The sequence below is a fragment of the Orbicella franksi genome, chromosome 7 (assembly GCF_964199315.1).
Source record: "Orbicella franksi chromosome 7, jaOrbFran1.1, whole genome shotgun sequence".
NCBI lineage: Eukaryota > Metazoa > Cnidaria > Anthozoa > Scleractinia > Merulinidae > Orbicella > Orbicella franksi.
Window position 1 is genome coordinate 16,880,035 of NC_138151.1, and position 18,790 is coordinate 16,898,824.

Consider the following 18,790-nt stretch of genomic DNA (forward strand, 5'->3'; position numbering starts at 1 on the left):
CAGAGGTGTTAGGCAATAACATCATATCATCCCGCGGATGTCCCCTGTCCACTACCCCCCATCCTGGTACTTCACCTTTTTCCATTTCCGTCTCCGACCCCAGCAAAACAAGACGATATAGGTTCAATGTTTTTGTGAAATCCGTTTATTATAGAACTGTATTGACCTATACAACGATAGTTACAAAGATTACAAGAATAATTTATTCAGATCAATGACCCAAAGCATCATTGAACAAATCACTAGAACTCTCCAAACCTGAAATATATTCTCCCCAATTTTATGAAAGTAAAACACAAAAACAAAAAACAAATAAACAAACAAATAAACAGACAGGTCCATAGAGTCGAGTCCAAGCCTTGTGATGACGAAGGTAATATATAGATTTAGGCCAGGCTAAAAGCGTAGCTCCTGGGCCGGGTTGTTCTGAGCCAAATTAAGCTAACCCAGGAAAAGGTAGAATTTTGATTGGAGTTTTGTAACTTTGCGTTGAGGTTTTCTGTCTATTGTTTGGCCTTCTGTTATGAGTTTTAATAATCACCATATACACAAAACAAAACAGCAAAAGACATTTGTATAGAAGAAAAAGTTATTATTCGGTTAGCTTTTAATCCTGGGTTAGCGTTAAACGGCTTCCGAACAATCCTGCCTTGTTTTCAACAAGTTAATCTGCGATCAGCCAGCGATCCAATCGAAAACCAGCACTTGGTCAGCCGTCAACTTCAAAAAAACATGCGACCTCGATGAGCTGTAAACTTGAGCCTACGGTATGGTCATGTGATACTGGTCAGCGGACACCCTGTTTTGACAGGTATCAAATGATCATAGCATGGATGTCCAATATCAAAGAAGTACACAGTAAACATAGGCTGCATGTATGTCAACCTATTATTTGGAGTATGGCCGCCATGTTGCGCGACTCCGTCGTCATCGTGTTCGCCGTCACGCACACGCGCCCATAAGCAATACCACTAGCCATGATAACAATGACAAAATTAACTCATGGGTTTCCTTTTCTTTCCTATATGAGTATGGGGCTCTGCTTGGCGGCCCTTCGAGTCGCCGGAGCTCCGCTATCAAGTAAATACCAAGCAGTTATCTACTTATTAGAATAACTGGGATACTGAACGCTTAAAATGTTTCTAACAAATTAACAATTTTAAAGGATAGCCTTATTACTGTATAATTAAAAAAAAAATTGCGACCACTCAAACCTAACCAAACCTCTCATTTCACTAGAAAATTCAAATGTTAAAACTACCAAATAACAAGTTGATAATCGCAATCAGCAATCGCGTTCACTGCACTTCACAAGAAAACAAGGAAAGCTTAAGCTTTCTTGTCGCCTCTGCCAAGGGGCATTTTGTCAAAGTCATGTTCGCCCAGGGTCATTTTGTCAAAGTGATATTCGCCGAGGGGGTAGCTCGGCCCTTCCATACGCTTCAGGGTGCCAACAAAGTCTGAGAGTTCTTTGATGCTGTCCACCTGTTCACCAAGGAAATTGGATTCCAGGAAGTCTTGCAACTGTTAATGAATATCACAAGCAAAGAAATGAATAAGTGACCTCCTTAGAAAAAGCAAGAGAGTTAGGGAATGAAAAAAGGAAGAAAAGAGGGGGGGGGGGTAGGATTGAGGAAGGCACGACGGAGGGACGGGGGTAAGCAAAGAAGTAGGGAAGGAACGAAGGATTGAATGAAAGAGGGATGGAAGGATGAAAGTAAGGAAGAAGGGGTGGAAGAAAGGAAGGAAGGAAGGAGGGGAAAGAAAAAAGGAAGGAAGGAAGAAAGTAAGGAAGGATGGAAGGAAGGATGGAAGAAAGGAAGGATGGAAGGAAGGATGGAAGTAAGGAAAAAAGGAAGGAAAAAAGGAAGGAAGGAAGGAAGGATGGAAGGAGGGAAAGAATGAAGGATGAAAGGAAGAAAGGAAGGAAGGAAGGAAGGAAGGATGGAAGGAAGAAAGGAAGGAAGGGAGAAAGGAAGGAAGGAAGGAAGGAAGGAAGGATGGAAGGAAGAAAGGAAGGATGGAAGGAAGGAGGGATAGAAGGGAGGGAAGGAAGGAAGGGAGGGAGGGAGGGAGGGAGGGAAGGAAGGAAGGAAGGAAGGAAGGAGGGAAAGGAAGGAAGGATGGAAGGAAGGGAAGAAGGAAGGCAGGCAGGCAGGCAGGCAGGCAGGCAGGCTGGCAGGAGGGAAGGAAAAAAACAGGTGACGAAAAGGGTGAGAAGGATGGATGGAAAATAAATGCAAGTAGACCATGATTGCTCTATACCTGAGGGTCGTTGGCTAACTCCGCTGTTTTGTGCAAGTCCAACAGTGACTGATAAACGTGTTTTTCCAGTTCCAGAGCATCTTCCATGGCATCCAAACCCCTACCCCATTGATTTTTGCAAGGTTTCTGTTCAAGACAAGCACAAAACACACGAACAAGAGCATAGTTGGTCTTTGCGTACTTAACGTAACGGAACACTTCATTCTGTAGTTACAATAACCTAAAATAATCTGTTGTTGGATTAAAAAAAAAACCAGCATAAAATGATATTTTGTTGTATCAACTACGATTGACAAAATCTATTCCTCAAACAGCTCATATTCGAATAAAGTTTAACTCAGGTCGCGGTGAAACGAGAGCGCATCTTGAGCTTAACGTTGTCAACTGCAGCTCAAGCTAGTTTCATCACCTGGCTGAACTTACCATAATGCCATGAAGCTTAACACGGCCGCCGCGCTTGTTTTGATATTCCATCAGCTACAAAACAAAAACATAAACAAAGGAAGCTGTATTATTGCAAAATAATATCAAGAGTAATGTAGACCCATTTGACGACAACAGCGAACTTAACAGCAAACATACTTGAAAAAAAAGCGGAAATACACGAAATCAGTACCGGTTAAGAACTTACCAAGTGCGCATGCTTCAGCTCTTCCTCTGAGGACTCCTTGAAGAATTTGTGGAACCCAGGGAGGTTAATATCATCACGGTCGAAATGCACGGCCTGGATACCAAGTGAAAAACAATATGAATGTTGAGAATACCTACAAGTCAGCGAAGTAAAAAATACCTGAAACACATGAGATGCTTTTTAAAAGCTTACCATAGACATGTAGGTGTAATGAGCAAACAGCTCCCGGTTGATCTGTTTGTTTATCTCTTTTTCTGTTTCATTTGCGAAGGGTGAAACACGTGGTCTCGGAGGATGTTCAGCGTCTTCGCCTGAAAAAAGAGTTGCCATTATAACTTGTCATAAGAGAACGGAGTGCAAGTTTATATGCTTTGAACGATATTAAACATATTTTCATGTTCTTTTTGGAAATAAAATTGTTCAGTTCTGTTTTCCGTGGAATAGAAAGCCTGAATTTAGAATGCTCTCGAGCTGGACTGTGAGTACCCTCTGACACACAGATTCCCTTTTCTTTATGCTCAGTAATAGACAAGGAAATCTCTGTCTCGCAGGGTAGACTGCAGAAAAGCTTGAAGAACGTACAGTGATTCCACCTACGATAGGAAAAGATTTCCGGTTAACGGTTGCTTTTCCAGTCAAGACTTCATGTAACACATTGCATTGCATTAAGTGGTGGCTCTCTTAAGCCTGGTTCTCATATCCCGCAGACCTACCTGCGAGGTAGTCGCCGGTTGCAACTGACAACGTTCGGCGATCTTTCCCAGTGGGTCCCCGGCGCATCTGGGATGGATCGCCGACGTACTCAAATTTGCGCGAAATGCAAATCGAATTGTCCAAGTTTCAACAATTTTACTCGTAAATATGGATCGAATCGTCTCACTGGAGTATGTTGCGTCCGCAGATGATGTTTACATAAAATATTTTCATCGCCGACAACCGTCGGCTTGCCCGCGAAATTGAACTCAGCTCAATTTCGCAGGCAAGCCGGCGGTCACTGCCTGGGATAGATTACGATTCGGCGATAAATGTTCACACAAGCCGTAACGCTATCCCAGGCCGTGCCAGCGTCCCCAGGTATGTCGGCGGCATATGAGAACCAGGCTTTAAAGACGATTAAATTAAGGAGTAACCTCTAATCAAACTTTCTTTTTCTTATTTCTCCCGTTGCCGCGAAAAGTTAGAACGCCTGATGTCAGGGTATCACTGATGTAACTGCAAATTATTCGAGCGAACATTTAAAGCAACGTATGGGAATTAGTAAAGAGAACTTATGTTTTAATCTTGAAGTTGAAACGGTTACTGACCATTATAATCCTTGTACTTGGGATTAACCCAACGGTCTTCGTGTGCCTAAGAAAAATCAAACGAACTCGTTCTTACTATACACAAAATTTGCAGTAGAAACAAAGGGAAATTCAGATGACAAAAAAACGACAAAGTAAAGCAAACTGAGTTTATTTCACTTACTGCTATGTGGGCGGCAAGGTCGCACTTCGCCTTATTTCCACACGCCACATCGACACCGAGGATGAAACTGATCAAGTAAACCAACGGAATCTGCAAAGAAATGTTGCGATTTAAATACAAGAGAGTACACTGATATGAGCCAGATATATTTGTCATTTGCCAGCTGGGAGGTGCGTATACTGAAAAACTGTGACCGAGGTCTTGAAAATGCTGCCTGAGGCCGCAGGCGACGAGAGAAACACAGGATTACGCGCTATTACAGCGCCAAGCTACAAACATCCAAGCAAACTCTCACAACTTCAAAACACTCAATTTAATTCACTTACAGTGACTTTCCTTGCCACGTTTATGCATCAGTCAATTCCAGCAGTGCCCATCCCCCCCCGGGCAACCGCGGGGCATTTGTTCACGTTGTCAGTCCCGGGGGTGGGGCATCTACAATTTTATCGCGGCCCGAAGGCTGAGCATTTGCGTACCCCGGGGCGATCCCCGGGCATTTGACACACGTGTTTTCGAAAGTGCCATGGACGAGTTTCTCGGGAAAGACGAGGCGTTTGTCGAACAACGACTTGTCCGTCAGGGACTAGAGAAACTTGTAGATGTTTTAAAGGTGTGTTTTCTCAATTTTAGACATTTCTTCATTACTTGTAAGCATATAAATATAAGCGACAAAGTGAACTATATTTTGTTTATCGCAAAACAATCACTGACTTGAACACGGCTATTTTGCATTTCGCATTCAAAACTAGCCTAGCATTTTTTAAATTCATGAAAGTCGAGTTCAAATACTTAAGGTTTGCGAATTCAAATGATGCGATCTTCAAGACAGATCTTGCGAGCTTAAAATGCAATGCATCATCATTTGAAATGTCTTGATTCTTCACAGAAAAAGTAGCCTGCGAAAACAGGCAACTATCATCGCTCGCGGCTGGAGGCTCGTCCGCCGCGGTCCCAGCTATCCTCTAGCAAACTGTTAAAAGCAAATATAAAGAAATAAATATAATCAGAATCAACTAACACGTACTGTTGTCCTTAAAGTCTTACCGTTGCATTAAAATACTGAACAGTTGAACGTTTTATTCATCGATTAATAAAAAAAAACTGCAGAGGTGTTGGAAGGCGACGATCCCGCCGGCGGGGCATTTGCCCTCTTTCTCCGTCCCCACCCCGGGGCATTTAGACAGCTTATGTATCCTCACCCCGGGGAATTTGCCCATTTATTTACAAAAAATGTTAATGCCCGGGGGTTAGCCCGGGGGGGGGGGGGGATGGGCACTGCTGGAATTGACTGACGCATTAAGAGAACAGAGATAAACTTGCGTTGACTAATCGTCGATGGAGATGTACAAATGGCAAAAGATTGACGATTTCCGGTAACTTTTAGGAACGAAATTTAGGAGCTGTAGTCGCTACAGCGGGGAAAAAAATCCGGCCCGTGGGCCGTATCGTAAAAAGCGCGTGATTAGCCGATTAAATTCGAGGATTTAGGATTCCGGCCGGCTCAGATGCTTGAGAAAAAAAAAATTAAAAACACATATTGTAAGATTTCGATGAGTACCGGGTTTATTTTTGTTTAAAATAATTCTTTGGTGAGCTTATTTTCTTAAGGTTCTGTTCACATACTCTGTTACAAAGATGATTGGGCTCATATTCTGAAGAAACCGTTGTCAATAAACGTAAATGAGCACACTGTGGGGGCACAAAGTGCAGAGCAAGCTAGCCCTTATTTCGTCCTTTAAACTGATCCATAAGTCCATTGCAGACATGTTTTCTGTTGTTGTTCTCAAATGACTGAGCTTGAAAACCACTCAGGGTTGTCGCTCTCTTAGCTTCTCTTGAGCTGACACCCAACGCAACAGTTTTAATTGTGACATTTTAGAAGAAATCAAAGTGGCTATGAGCCACTCAACTTGGATCGTTAGTAAACAGTGGCAATTTTGCTGCCACTGACTTGAGGTTCTAATCCGTCGGTAAAGTTAAAGTTAAAGCCCACAGGCATTGTTAAGAAATAGTGCAAAACGTAACGGTAAGCGAATACACGAGGAGGTGTAACACTGTTGAAAACATTCATGAAGTTATCGGTCCGAGAGACCGAGGCAATTATAAAGGAAGTACCGCTTCTTGTCCGATCACCAAGGCAAGTAATAATTCTTTTTCATTCCTCTCATTTTTTTCGTTCTCTATTTTCCCAGCCAGTATCAGTGATTTTTTTCCTCTCTCTTTGTTACCTTTTGCCATCTTAGAAATCAAAAAATGCGTTCAGCGTAGAGTCACTGTACCACAAGGACAGCACCACAACCCGCATACTAAACAAAGTTAAGCCCTGTTCGGCGGGGTTCGTACTTGGATGGGTGACCACCACGGCACAAAAACTCGGCTTTACCGCGCGTCAAATGTGTGGTCAAGGGTTTTGTAAACGCCACCTTTGCACGCTTTTGAAGATCTTTGACGCGCATCAAAGACATCTTTGAATACACCTTTGCTACCAAAATCAAAGGCGGTAAAGGCCGTTTTTACTCACCTGTGAACGACTTTGATTTGCGCGCTAAAGGTGATCCTTTGATGCGCCTTTGCGTACTGTCAAAGGCGGGTCAAAAGTGCAATCAAATTTGTCTGACGTGGTCGAAGACGCCTGTGACGCAAGATGCCTGTGTCAAAGGTGCTCTGCGCGTTCCGCGCCCGCGCGTCTCGCCCGAACTTCTCAACTTTATCCCAGTTTTAATTTTTCCCCCTTTTTAATCAGGAGTAAGTACCTTCAAGTACCTTGCACAAATGTTTTGGGCTTCAGGCTTCTAAAAGTCAGGTTACAGGCTCGGTTTCACTGGCAAACTACACGCAATACGACTGATCATAAGGAAAAAAATTGTTCTGTCTATAGTGAAAACGAAAGTCAACAAATCTTCCATGGCACAAAGCACATTTATCTAACACTTAGGTACTATGGTAAATTCTCAGTTCCTTGAATTTTCAGGACCAGACTAGACAATAGGGAGGACAACCGTAAAATTTCTGGAAATTTTTGACAAACTTCGCTCAAAATTTCATTCCACAGTCAACTAGTGTATTCAAGTATAAGCGTCCTTTCCAGATGGCACAGTCCGCTGCATGGAACTCCTAATGGTTTGGCAGTTCTCCTTTTTTGCTGCTTGCACTTGCTCATTCTTGCATTATAAGTGGAATCGAATACAGTGTTTTCCACTTCTTTCTCATCAAAGAGGTTAACCTGCCTTGGTGGTCAATGTAAACTGAATCCCCATGCTTTCCACGGAAGACACATTTTCACATGGCCTAATTATAAGGCGTTGACGAAATTCATCAGTGCATCTTCACTGGATAAGTCCATCCTGTCAACATTGCTTGTCCACATTTGTCTAAACAGAAGCAAACAGACAAAATGTTGTAAATTAATTAAGGGTGAACCTTGCCAGTCTATTCCTTAAAGTTTACCTATAGTTTTTGCTAATATCACATTAATAAAACGTGACCAATCAGATCATTACTCCTCCTCCGAATAGTCTGCGCTTCCGTCAATAACACATATTAACTTTTACCGCAGATTTGTAATGTTACTCTTAAACTCAGTCCACTAACAAAAGAGCGGTGAAAATAGCCTTGTCTATAGTCCATCAACATATTTTTGATCGCGTGGTTGGTCTAATCGTATCACGTGACTATGTCCCACCTTAGACTGGGAAAATATTCATTTTTAAAAAGATCCAGCGTGTTGTGTAAAATAACTGAAGGATAATAAACACAATAGCTCCATATTTTGACTTTCAAAATATGCAAGGATATATCTCTTTGGCATTATGTACTCCTCAAAGCTCACGGTTTTCCTTGAACTTTGCTCTGAGAAAACTGTTTGCTTCTGGGAACTGATACTATCTGCAGAAAAATATTTTCACTATAGTGCATCACGCGTTTCAGAGAAACGCACGAGTCACGGATAGAAGAGGGGACTCAACTGGTAGCCTTTTCTTTTGTATTTCTCTCCATTCGACTCAAAGGTTTAGTCACACAGGTATGTCATTAAGAACCAGTTACAGGCTAATTTTGCCAGCTGAACAAGGGCTTGTCCCCAGCTAGAATTTCAGAAGAGAACAAAGACTTGGGGTCATTTTAAAAGTACACAGCTAATATGGCACAAAAAAGGCCTAAAGCCAATCAGAGCAGTACATCTGTCTGCCTGCCTGCCTGTCTGTTACAGACATCTCAGTGCAACAAAGATCTTTTATGGTTGCAAAATAGCAATCTCAAAAACCAACAAATCTGACGATGAACTGTAACAAGAAATGAGGAATACACATACCTCTGGGAATATTGCTGTTCCTGTGCAGTTTCCTCAGATCTCTTCATGATCAGTAGTGTTATCTTTTTTCTTATTTCCCCTGTAGTTCATATGTGAAAAGGAGCATATAAACATACCAAAATAATTTCACATTTGATTAGCAAACTCCTTCCATTCCTAAAATGCTTACTTAAAGCTTACTTTCACTGCAAAATAGTCATGCAGTTAGCAACTACTTGTACATTTTTTCCACTGAAAAAAATCCTGAAATTAAATAACTTTAACATGAGACACGCCTGCAGGGAATCATGGCAGTATTGTGTATTCATCGAAACAAATATCCAGTCCAAGATGATGAATACAACTACCATGATTCCCTGCAGCTGCATCTTATGGAGGGAAATGTCCAGACAAATTTGCCAACAAAATTTTAAATCAAGTAAAAGCAAATAAAGGTCTTTGTTAATTTATGTGTCGACCGGCTCAGATAAATCAATCAAAAATTTGGTTGACTCTCAACCGTCTGTCAACCACGATGTCGATGGAGTGTCAATCAAGTGTCACCTGAGGTGCCGATGAAGTGTAGATCGCGCATCAATTGAGGGTATCAGTCAACACTAAACAGGGGATGCCTTTAGCACACATGATCTGATGGTCAGTATGCCACGAAATATGGAAATAAATGAATATTCTAGCCTTTTACTTACCAAAATGTTGTGATGTTTGCACACGACTTGGAGCACTGCATGATTAAACATCTGAGTTGACTACGAATTACAGAGTTGTAAGTTGTATCCTCTCCCACATTATTCTGCTAATATCTTCAGTTCTTCTAGAATGGCTAGCTGAAGGATATTAAAACTACATGCATGAGCAAATTTCCACTAGTCAGATTTTAATTTCCGATAGAATGGTAACTAGAGACAAAAGTAGAAACTTATCCATAGATTAAATTTTCAGAGTCAACAACTCTTTCAATGGTTTAATGACTATAATTATAATTCAGCCAGGTTGAAATGGATTGTCATGCATGGCTGACTGAGTTTTTCCTTCAATGCAAATTTCCTTTATATTTACATGAGCTTCCTTTGAAGAGAATTGTTTAAGCTCAGAAATTACCAGAGGCATTGTGCTCAACAATTATAAGTAGATAGAGTTAAGGTTGGCATACATGAGGTAACTAGTCCCTGCGTCTAGTCCCCGCAACTAGTCCCCTGAAGAGTTTACACAAAGAGACTGCTCGCAGGGACTTGTCCCACGAACAGTTCACACGAAGCATTTTGACGAACAAGTCGCAGGGACTTGTCCCTGAAATTCAAACTGGTTTGAATTCATAGGACTAGTTGCGGGGACCAAACTTTGGTCCCTGCAACTAGATCGTGTAGCAAAAATGGCCGGTTCACATGTTGGGACTTGTCGCCTCGACTTGCTGCAGGGACTAGTGCCCTCGTGTGTGCCAACCTTTAAGCTTAAGCTTAAGGTTAAGTTAAGCTTATGTTTATTTTACTGATCATAAAATATCTTAGCTTATAGTTTCAGTGCTATGACAGACACTTCAATTCAGTTCACAGGACTTGACTGAGTAAGAAAAATATATATCTTTATCAACTTTTGTAATTAAATATATGTGAATTGAAAAGTCTTGTCTTTTCTTAACAAAGAGCTTTGCCAATCAACTGTGATTCAGTCAAGTGCAATCTTTGCAGAAATTGTTTTCACTGCCAAGGATCTGTCCTGCCCTGAATATATACGCAATTTATTAATGCTGCATTTTTAAATTTACTTTTCAAACTCTGTTATTCTCTGAACATTGACAATAATTGAATGAAATTCCAAGACTTACCTTTCCTGGTCCAAAACACAATGAAAATTTCACCAAGGCCACCATAATGAAAAAAAAAAAAAATGTCCACTTTCCCTGCTAACCTTTCGTCTCTTCTCTGATTGGCCGGAAAAATGTGGGAAGCAGCTGGCAGCCGCCTTTTCCTGCTGTTTTCTTTTACCATCTCCAGGTCAAATGAAAACTTTTTTCATAAAATAATACACATTGGCAAGAAAGCAAGCTTTCATTTAAGCGTTAAAACAGAAAAAATTATGAAAACGCAGATAGCTATCATTAGCCAAGGGCATTTAAAGAGGAGTCACAGGATATAGCCTTATTTGACCTCGCCTTTGACATGACACGACATAGGATCAAAGTTGTACAAAGCCATGGCGCCTTTGAACGCATTTGAACGCCTTTGACAAAAGAGATCAAAGGTGTGCAAAGCCATGGTGTCTTTGAATGCCTTTGACATGCATCAAAAGTGGAGTCAAAGTTATTGACATGTTTGACCTTGCCTTTGACAGGGATCAAATGTATGGCAAATCCATAAGATATTTGATTCTTCCTTTAACATGCGTGAAAGGTGGAGTCAAAGTTAAGATTTGCCCTCTTCTTTGTTAAAGTGCAACCAACCCCCAATATTTTTTTTTCGCTTATATAAGTCTCATTGTTTTTTCTGATCACCGCTAAGAAAAAAGTATCATTGTAGCTATTTTCGTTAATTTTCTATGATTTTTCAAAGTTACTAAAATTGGCCGTTTCCATGCCCCATGGCCGAGCAATAGCAAAGAATGGGGTGAGTTGGCCTGTTACGTCATCGAAGGACTAACAATGTTTTGCTTATGAGGAGAATGTATGTGAACATGCGATAGTGTGATTCAAAATCATTGTAGAATGCAAGGTAGATGCGTTGTTGGAGGGAGTTGCAGTGCAGCAAGCTCAGGAGAGAGCGATCCTCTTCCTTCGATACCTCTGCATCGATGACACTCGTCCAGAAACGAGAAAAAGATGAAAGAAGTGTACTGACTTGTGCAAAGTCGGACCAAAACAGGGAGCCATCGAGCTGTTCTTCGGTCTCGGGTTCGCCACTACTGTAAAAACCTAGAGATTTTCATGGCCTGTATATTATACTCTAGCTTCTAGTGCAAAGCTCGACATTGTCAGGGTAGATAAGACACGAATTTGGGATAAGCTGAGAGCCATCTGACTATTCTATCAAAACAAGCCCCAGAGTCACAGACCAAAACAATGGAAACTAGGGTGAGATAAATATACGGCAAATCAATCGCATCGCGATTTTTGCCCTCGAAATAGCGAGTATAGTAATCGAATAGTCAATGACACGTACGTCCCACAACGGAGTGATTAAGATTAGTGAGGCTTCAAACTGCTGAACTAGCTATGTATTTTTGGATTTTATATACAACCACATGCAAGCTACATGCACGTGGCCAACAATGCAGCTGAGTTTCTGAAAGTCCCTTTCGCATACACAATTGCTTTGTTCTTGGAGTAAAGAGATAGATCTCTTCAGTTACAAACTTAAGACGAATCAAGGATTGATAAGTATATATAAGGAAAGTAAAACAAACCATAAAGATTCGACTTTACAGACGGAGATTGTAGCACAGAAAGGAGAATGTGCTTGTTTTCGCCCGAAATGCAACACTCAGGTTATAAGCGTACTAAAAAAGACTCTTAACACAAAAGAACAGTGAAGGAGAAATGCATTCATTTATACCATACTGAACCTTTTGTCAAGATCTTGTTGAACGATTTTTAATTACTAGGACGAAATATGCAAATTTGTGTAACTCGCAATGTTTATGTTCTCACAACTAATTCTGTAATTGACTTTGTATACATACGGCCAGTCGACAATAACGAAGCGAAAAGACGAATTTTTCCGCGAATATACTCGTGTTCATTGTCATTTTTATAACTCCTCAATAGTTGTAAGTTAACTCTTCATACATGGTTTTAACCTTTATAAGCCAAAAGGGCCGGCAAATTGTTGATCGTGACTCGCAGTGTGGTGGGCTCAACTTGTGACTTGCACTTGGAAATCGAAAAAATATAATATACATCATAGCCGTGCTAATCGTGGCTAGACTCCGAATTGTATTGCTAGATGATACAGTTCTTTCATTTAAAAGTCTTGTCCATTTTTGATAAAATATGAAGCACAAATACCCCAAATATGTTTTCACAGCACTCGAAACCCAGTCAAACATCTCCCGAGTGTTTTGAGCCATGTCCTTCGATGACATCAGAAGAGGCCTGACCCAGATCCCACCATGCTCGGTCGTGGGGCAAGAAATTACAACTTTAAACGCCTGTGGAATCGCAGGGATTTTATCAATCAAGATAATTTTTTCGCTGGAGTAATAAAACAAACTAGTAGTTTTCATTAGAGGAAAAAAATTTGGGGGTTAGTTGCACTTTAGGGATCAAATGTATAGGCAAAGTCATGACATATTTAACACACATTTGACACGTGTCAAAGTTCAGATCAAAACTATGATCATACTTGACCTCGAGTTTGATCAAGATCAAATAATAGTAAATCCAATTTTTCGTGCCGTGCAAATACGAATACCCCTTTGTTTCCCTTTTTTCCCTTCCCTTTTCAAGGCGATATTAAAGACTGCAGAGCTCTCAGTCTTGTGTAATGCCGTTTCTCAGGGATTGGGAAGGCAAAACAAGCAAATGTGCCTATGACCCATGGCATTGGAAAGTTATGGGCCATTTATAAAGAGTTTGGGCCATTAGGGTAAACAAATGGGCCATAAAAATTTCAACAAACGATATGTAATTCTTGATTGCTGTTGTTTTATACTTTTTACAGGCCTTCTGATATTACGCGATGGTGCGATTTCGCACAATGGACTTCAAATCGTATCCAATCACACAACGCACAACATTCATAAAATAAAACATAAATCAACAAGTGTCTCAGGAATTCCTGCATAAATATGCCATTTTTAAGATGATTTACCTTGGAAAAACCCTAAAAACCCTTTGTCACCTTTGATTTTGTAAACATTCGAAGCTGCAAGGCGTTATTTTGCATGTCAGGGGCCTGGTACAAGTCTTATTCTTAAAGAGTCGCCTATTGGTGAAACACAAACACGCCCTTTGTTCAGATTAGCCAATCTGAATGGCTGATATATACACATTCGGACTCAATAGAGTTTATATGTTCGATTGGAAATATGATTTGTTGTTTAGCTGGAAATGGTTCGACTTTTTTAACCAAAATGGCTTGTTTTACTGGCTACATTCATCTGTGTAGACGTTTGGTCGTGGTATGTTTTTGTCACCTTGCAAACTTTAACCAATGAGATTTTTGAAACATGTTGAAGAAAATTTTGTTCGTGACAAAATTTCCCGCAGTCAACTTGTACAGTAGAGCCCCGCTAACTTGAGTTGGTTTACTCCAATTTCCCCTGGATTTTACCAAAAAATTTCAGTCGTGACTCGAAGAGTCCCCTTTGATTATCAACTACTGTCTACAGGGAGAAAGACTGTTTTAGTGTTATGTTCAAGCTAGTTTTGTTATACAATACTATTATGAGATCAGATGTGAGTTTGACAGACTGGCATGTTATAAATTGACCTACATGTACTGTGGGGTTTTATGTAAGTTATGATCTGCCTGCTTAATTATGGATTGAATAATATTATTGTGAAGCAGGATGAAGTGTTTAAAAACTGAAAATTCAATGGTGGTTTTATTGATGATCCTTGCAAAATAAATTTTAAAAAGTTGGTTTGTTGTATTCAGAAATATAATACTGCACATAAAAACAAAGTGTAAGAAGCTAATTGTAGCATGCAAGAATGTCAATAATTATTGATCATTCATTTGGCATGTTAGCTGTGTCCTTTCAACTTTTAATGTGGTGCACCGATAGTGCAGAAGACCTCATTCTTTTTATTTATTCCAACTAATGTCAATCAATATGCATAATTACTGTTCCTTTGTGTTCAAAATGTCTTTACGGCAGCAAAAAAGTGTTTTTCTTATCCTGAAACCTTATAAAACAAGCTTAAAATTGCTCAGAAAAAAATCGCATAATTTACATTATTTATCGCATAATTGGCACGGCTCAAAGTTCGTGCTAGTTCTCAAGAATACCCAGATGTTGAAAAAATCAAGAATCTTCGTGAACAGAATTTGAAAGGTGAGGTAAACAACAAGCAACTGGATAGTGAGGATACTCAACGAAGAGACTTCAGAAGTTAATATCTAAGCTTAACTCTTGTGTGAAATATCCTGATTCTTTTACTTGTTTTTGTTGTGCTCAATACTGCTAGAATAGGCCCAGTTTGCAACACAAAGCCTGAGTTGCTCTTTTTGGAGCGTTAAGTATTCTTTTGGAGTAGGTGCTCCAAGTATTTGAAGCTGTGCACCTAAAATTTTTAACTCTGCGCCGAAAATTTTGGCAGTGCGCGTAAACATTTACAGCTGGTCGCACAAGTGCTCCCAAAGCCAAAAATAAACTTTGAGCCCTGATTGGCCTTTCTAATAGCATAATCTGCCCTGCAAATTTCACATAATTTGCATTTTTTCATTGCACCCTATCAGAAGGCCTGTTTTTACTGGACTTACAAGCTAGGTTAAGGTGTAGTCACAGAATATAGCTAACACGAATTATATATTAACCTTTCATTGAGGTTAAACTATATGCATTCTGAACTGGAACTGATTGAACTGAACACACCAAGTAGTCTGATATCAACATCACTGACACATGCTCAGTTTTAGATTTAGAGTGACAAGTAATGTTACATTTATAATTTTCTGCAGGATCGAGGTAATTTTTGGCAGACTGACTTGTTTTGACATGAAAAGCATCGTTGCATAATTGTTTTTGTTGATTTGCTATTCGTTTTCGAGAAATAACGTATGCAAAAAACTCAGTTTTCCAAGGGCATCTTTTGGAGATCTCTGGCAGTGTTTCCGCCAGAGCGCGCCATTGTGGGAATCGTGTGCTGCAATCAGAGATGGCCCCCAGAAAAATGAAGTAAGGGCCAATTTGGCCCTTTCCTTTTACAAGAATTCAGGCTTAACACAGGCATAGTATTTTAAAAGCCATCCCAGGGCTCAAAATTGCGACCGATACGGTCGCCAGTGCAACTAACATTTCATCGTTGGCGACCAAAAATTCTGGTTTTGTCACCATAATGGCGACTACATTTCTCTGTGTTGACGATCAATAACAGCTATTTTGTCCCACGTTATGTCCTTCTAGAAAATCATATTGAAAGATCTTTGCTTCTAAAACATTCAACATAAGAAAAGAAGTCAATCTGTCCTTTTGCTTTGCTGTATCGATTCTCTCACATCGGAAAACTTCCAAATGGCTGGCCATGTGTGAAATCGCCCTATAATGCATTGCAAACCCTTGATCATTAACTACATCATGTATGCCTAAGGATTGTTGTCTTGTAATGCACGGATCCTTCATACTAGCATCTGATTCAAAAGAAACTTTGAGTTGAAACACTTCAAAAAGCACTTATTAAATTTTATCACAAATCCTAATAAACTGCTTTATTTTCCTTGGTACCTTGATACATTTTTTCCTTCTGTTGCTTTCAATTTATTGGCCCCTTTCCTAAAAAGATTGGCCCCTAAAAAAGGTCTTCAGGCGCCACTTTGGCCCTCAAGTAAAATTTTCTGGCTGAAACACTGCTTTGGTTGGGCAAAAAACAAAAGAAACCTTTGTTTTGCTAAACGATGAAGTCACCAAAGCGTGGTATTTGCCGCTAGTTTTATTATTCATATAATTACGGAATTCTCTTACTGTTGCTTCGTTAGCGCAAGCGAATAAGGCGCTGAACTGGTCGGATAAGAGTTTGTTTTGTCGTGACACTGGTTCGATACGAGGTCGGTCAATTTTTTTTTTCCAGTCTATTTCTCTACTTCTCTCAAAAATCAAAACATCTATTTAAAAAAACCCGGGCTTTCGAAGCTGCTAAAAGTAATTGTTTAAGTTTGCGCCGCGTCAAAATCCATCTTGAAAGGATTCGCTCCAAAAGATGCCACTTGGAAAAATGAGTTTTTTCGCATACGTTATTTCTCGAAAACAAAGCGCAAATCAACAGGAACAATTACGCAATGATGCTTTGCATGTCAAAACAAGTCAGTCTGTCAAAAATTAGCTCGATCCTGCAAAAAATAAAAATCAGCCCAAAATGCTACATACGCCCTTTTTGCACGAAAGCCTTCAATTTAGAACTTGAGCTATGCATGAACTGTACATAACACACCTGTAGCTCTCTAATAGTTAATGAAACGTTAACCTAAAATATTTTCATTCCTTAGAACTAGAAGGATTGGAAGCTTCATTTTGATCCTTGTTTTCAGGATCACAATTTGTTGTGGCGGACTTGGCATTCATGGTGCAAAACAGCAACAATCTCCAAGTTTTTTCTAATTTTGGAACTTTAGCTTTCGGAGGCATATTATTTAGCTAATTACAGCATGCAAAACATATTCAAATCAGCTGATTCTATTACTGAAAAACAGAAAGCACATGGATTGAGCAAGAACCTCGTTTGCCAGCAGAGTCCGAGTAAGGGGATGAAAACAAAACAAAAACAAAGTGAATGCTATTATAATGTCGATTAACGAGCAAAGGCATCGTGATTTCTCTCGTGTTTATTCGCCATAACACAGAAAATTTCATTAATGAGAATCCTGTCCACAAAATAGTGCATATTTTACTAGCAGTTAATATGCTAGGACGCATCTCAGGCCCGGTAGGTGCTTTCATAATGCATCATTTCATAGATTAATGTGCCATATGCGCGTGGCCCACTGCCTTCCCAATCCCTGCCGTTTCTTCTATTTATCAACTATTTGTTCCTCGTTTCGCCATGTCCTTATTTATGTGTATTATAGTATCGTATAAATAAACAGCGGAACAGGTCGTTCAAAGTCTCCTCAATTCTCTTAACTGTTGATCGTCTAAAACATTTAATCATGGCTTGAATCATTCGAAATTCATATACAGCTCGTCAATTTTGTGACTTTCAATGTCTTCTTTTTCAACAATCGAGTATGGTTAAACCTGTATGAGCGGGCACCTTGGGAAATGAGCGATTTATATAATTACAGGTAGCTTCTGTTTATAAAAACATTCATGTGAAAATTTATTCAATGTAGAGCATTTCTGTGCTAAGATATTGAGTACTTGCATCAAAAATTCAAACAATAACTAATTTGACACACAGTACAAGTAGGCTTTTTGTACATTGTGCTTTCATTTCCCCACTAAAATGCCCAACCTTAATGCTCCATTTTTTTCCCACTTAAAATCTCGGTTCCCCGCCCCAAAAAGTCACTAAAATGCTCGGTTTACATACGGTCTTTTAAATTTTAATAATTTTAACGTTTCAACACAATTAACAGTTCAGAGTGCTCAACAAAAATGTATACTTAGTATAACAAGTTAACAACAGTGTTTGTAATAGTTTTAATACACCAAAAGATAATTTTCTAAATGATCTGTTGTTCTGTTAATCCTTTGCCCCCTTTCAGTGATAGTTAAGTGAAGAGGCTTAGTTAAGTCTTCATTTTCTCGTCAAAAATAATTTTTATTTCTACTTTCTGTGGAAAAAATATTGATGACTCAAGCCTCTCGCTAGCTCGAAGTATTTTGTTTTTGTCCCTTCAGGTAATTTTCTTTACAAATCTACCCTTGATAACTTTGAATACCATTTCTCAACATGTAATGTGTCACAGCTCTCCAGAATCATAGACAGAAATAGATTGACTGCAACGCATGTAAAACATGAGGGTGTGATATAAAAATAGCCAGACTATTTGGGTTCTGCAAGCAAACATAATCAAACTCTACAAAGCATTGAAACATTGACTTGGCCGGGTTCAGTCTAGCCTCCCATGCAGACGCTCTTAGGGCTCATCATGCATTCCTTCCCCATGAACGTCTACTCAACGAACCAGTCACTTCCGTTCGCTGGCGGTTAGCCAATCATAGCTTCTCTTTCTATCCATGAAAAGCTGAACTTTGACCCCACGCTTCAACACGAGAAGTTTGTGCCAAGCCACAAAATGTCTAGCATTCTCACATATGTACAAGTTGCACTAGAAACTACAGACGTACAGAGTATTTTAGAAATACTGGCAACTGATGAGATCCACATGGAGGACTGAAACCGTGGTCTTGCCTGAACTAAGTCAAGCAATGGGATACACAACATGCAAAACCAGGCGACAGACTTGAGTGTAAATGGCTAAATTAGAATCATGTGGTGCCAGAACGGACAAAGGAGGAATAAA

General features: G+C 39.8%; 1 protein-coding gene across 1 annotated transcript in view; it reads right to left on the reverse strand.

The window, feature by feature from the left end:
* Positions 1–129: 129 nt before the first annotated feature.
* LOC145493013 (soma ferritin-like) overlaps positions 130–18,790 on the reverse strand; it is a 20,358-nt gene continuing 1,697 nt past the window's right edge. Inside the window, exons 2-8 of the mRNA XM_081472419.1 lie at positions 4,364–4,453; positions 4,201–4,246; positions 3,089–3,207; positions 2,897–2,989; positions 2,689–2,742; positions 2,266–2,391; positions 130–1,524 (exon numbers count right to left, since the gene is read on the reverse strand). Of these exons, the coding sequence (XP_081328545.1) occupies positions 1,330–1,524; positions 2,266–2,391; positions 2,689–2,742; positions 2,897–2,989; positions 3,089–3,207; positions 4,201–4,246; positions 4,364–4,453 (723 nt within the window). The 3' untranslated portion in view covers positions 130–1,329. The remainder of the gene's footprint in view (positions 1,525–2,265; positions 2,392–2,688; positions 2,743–2,896; positions 2,990–3,088; positions 3,208–4,200; positions 4,247–4,363; positions 4,454–18,790) is intronic.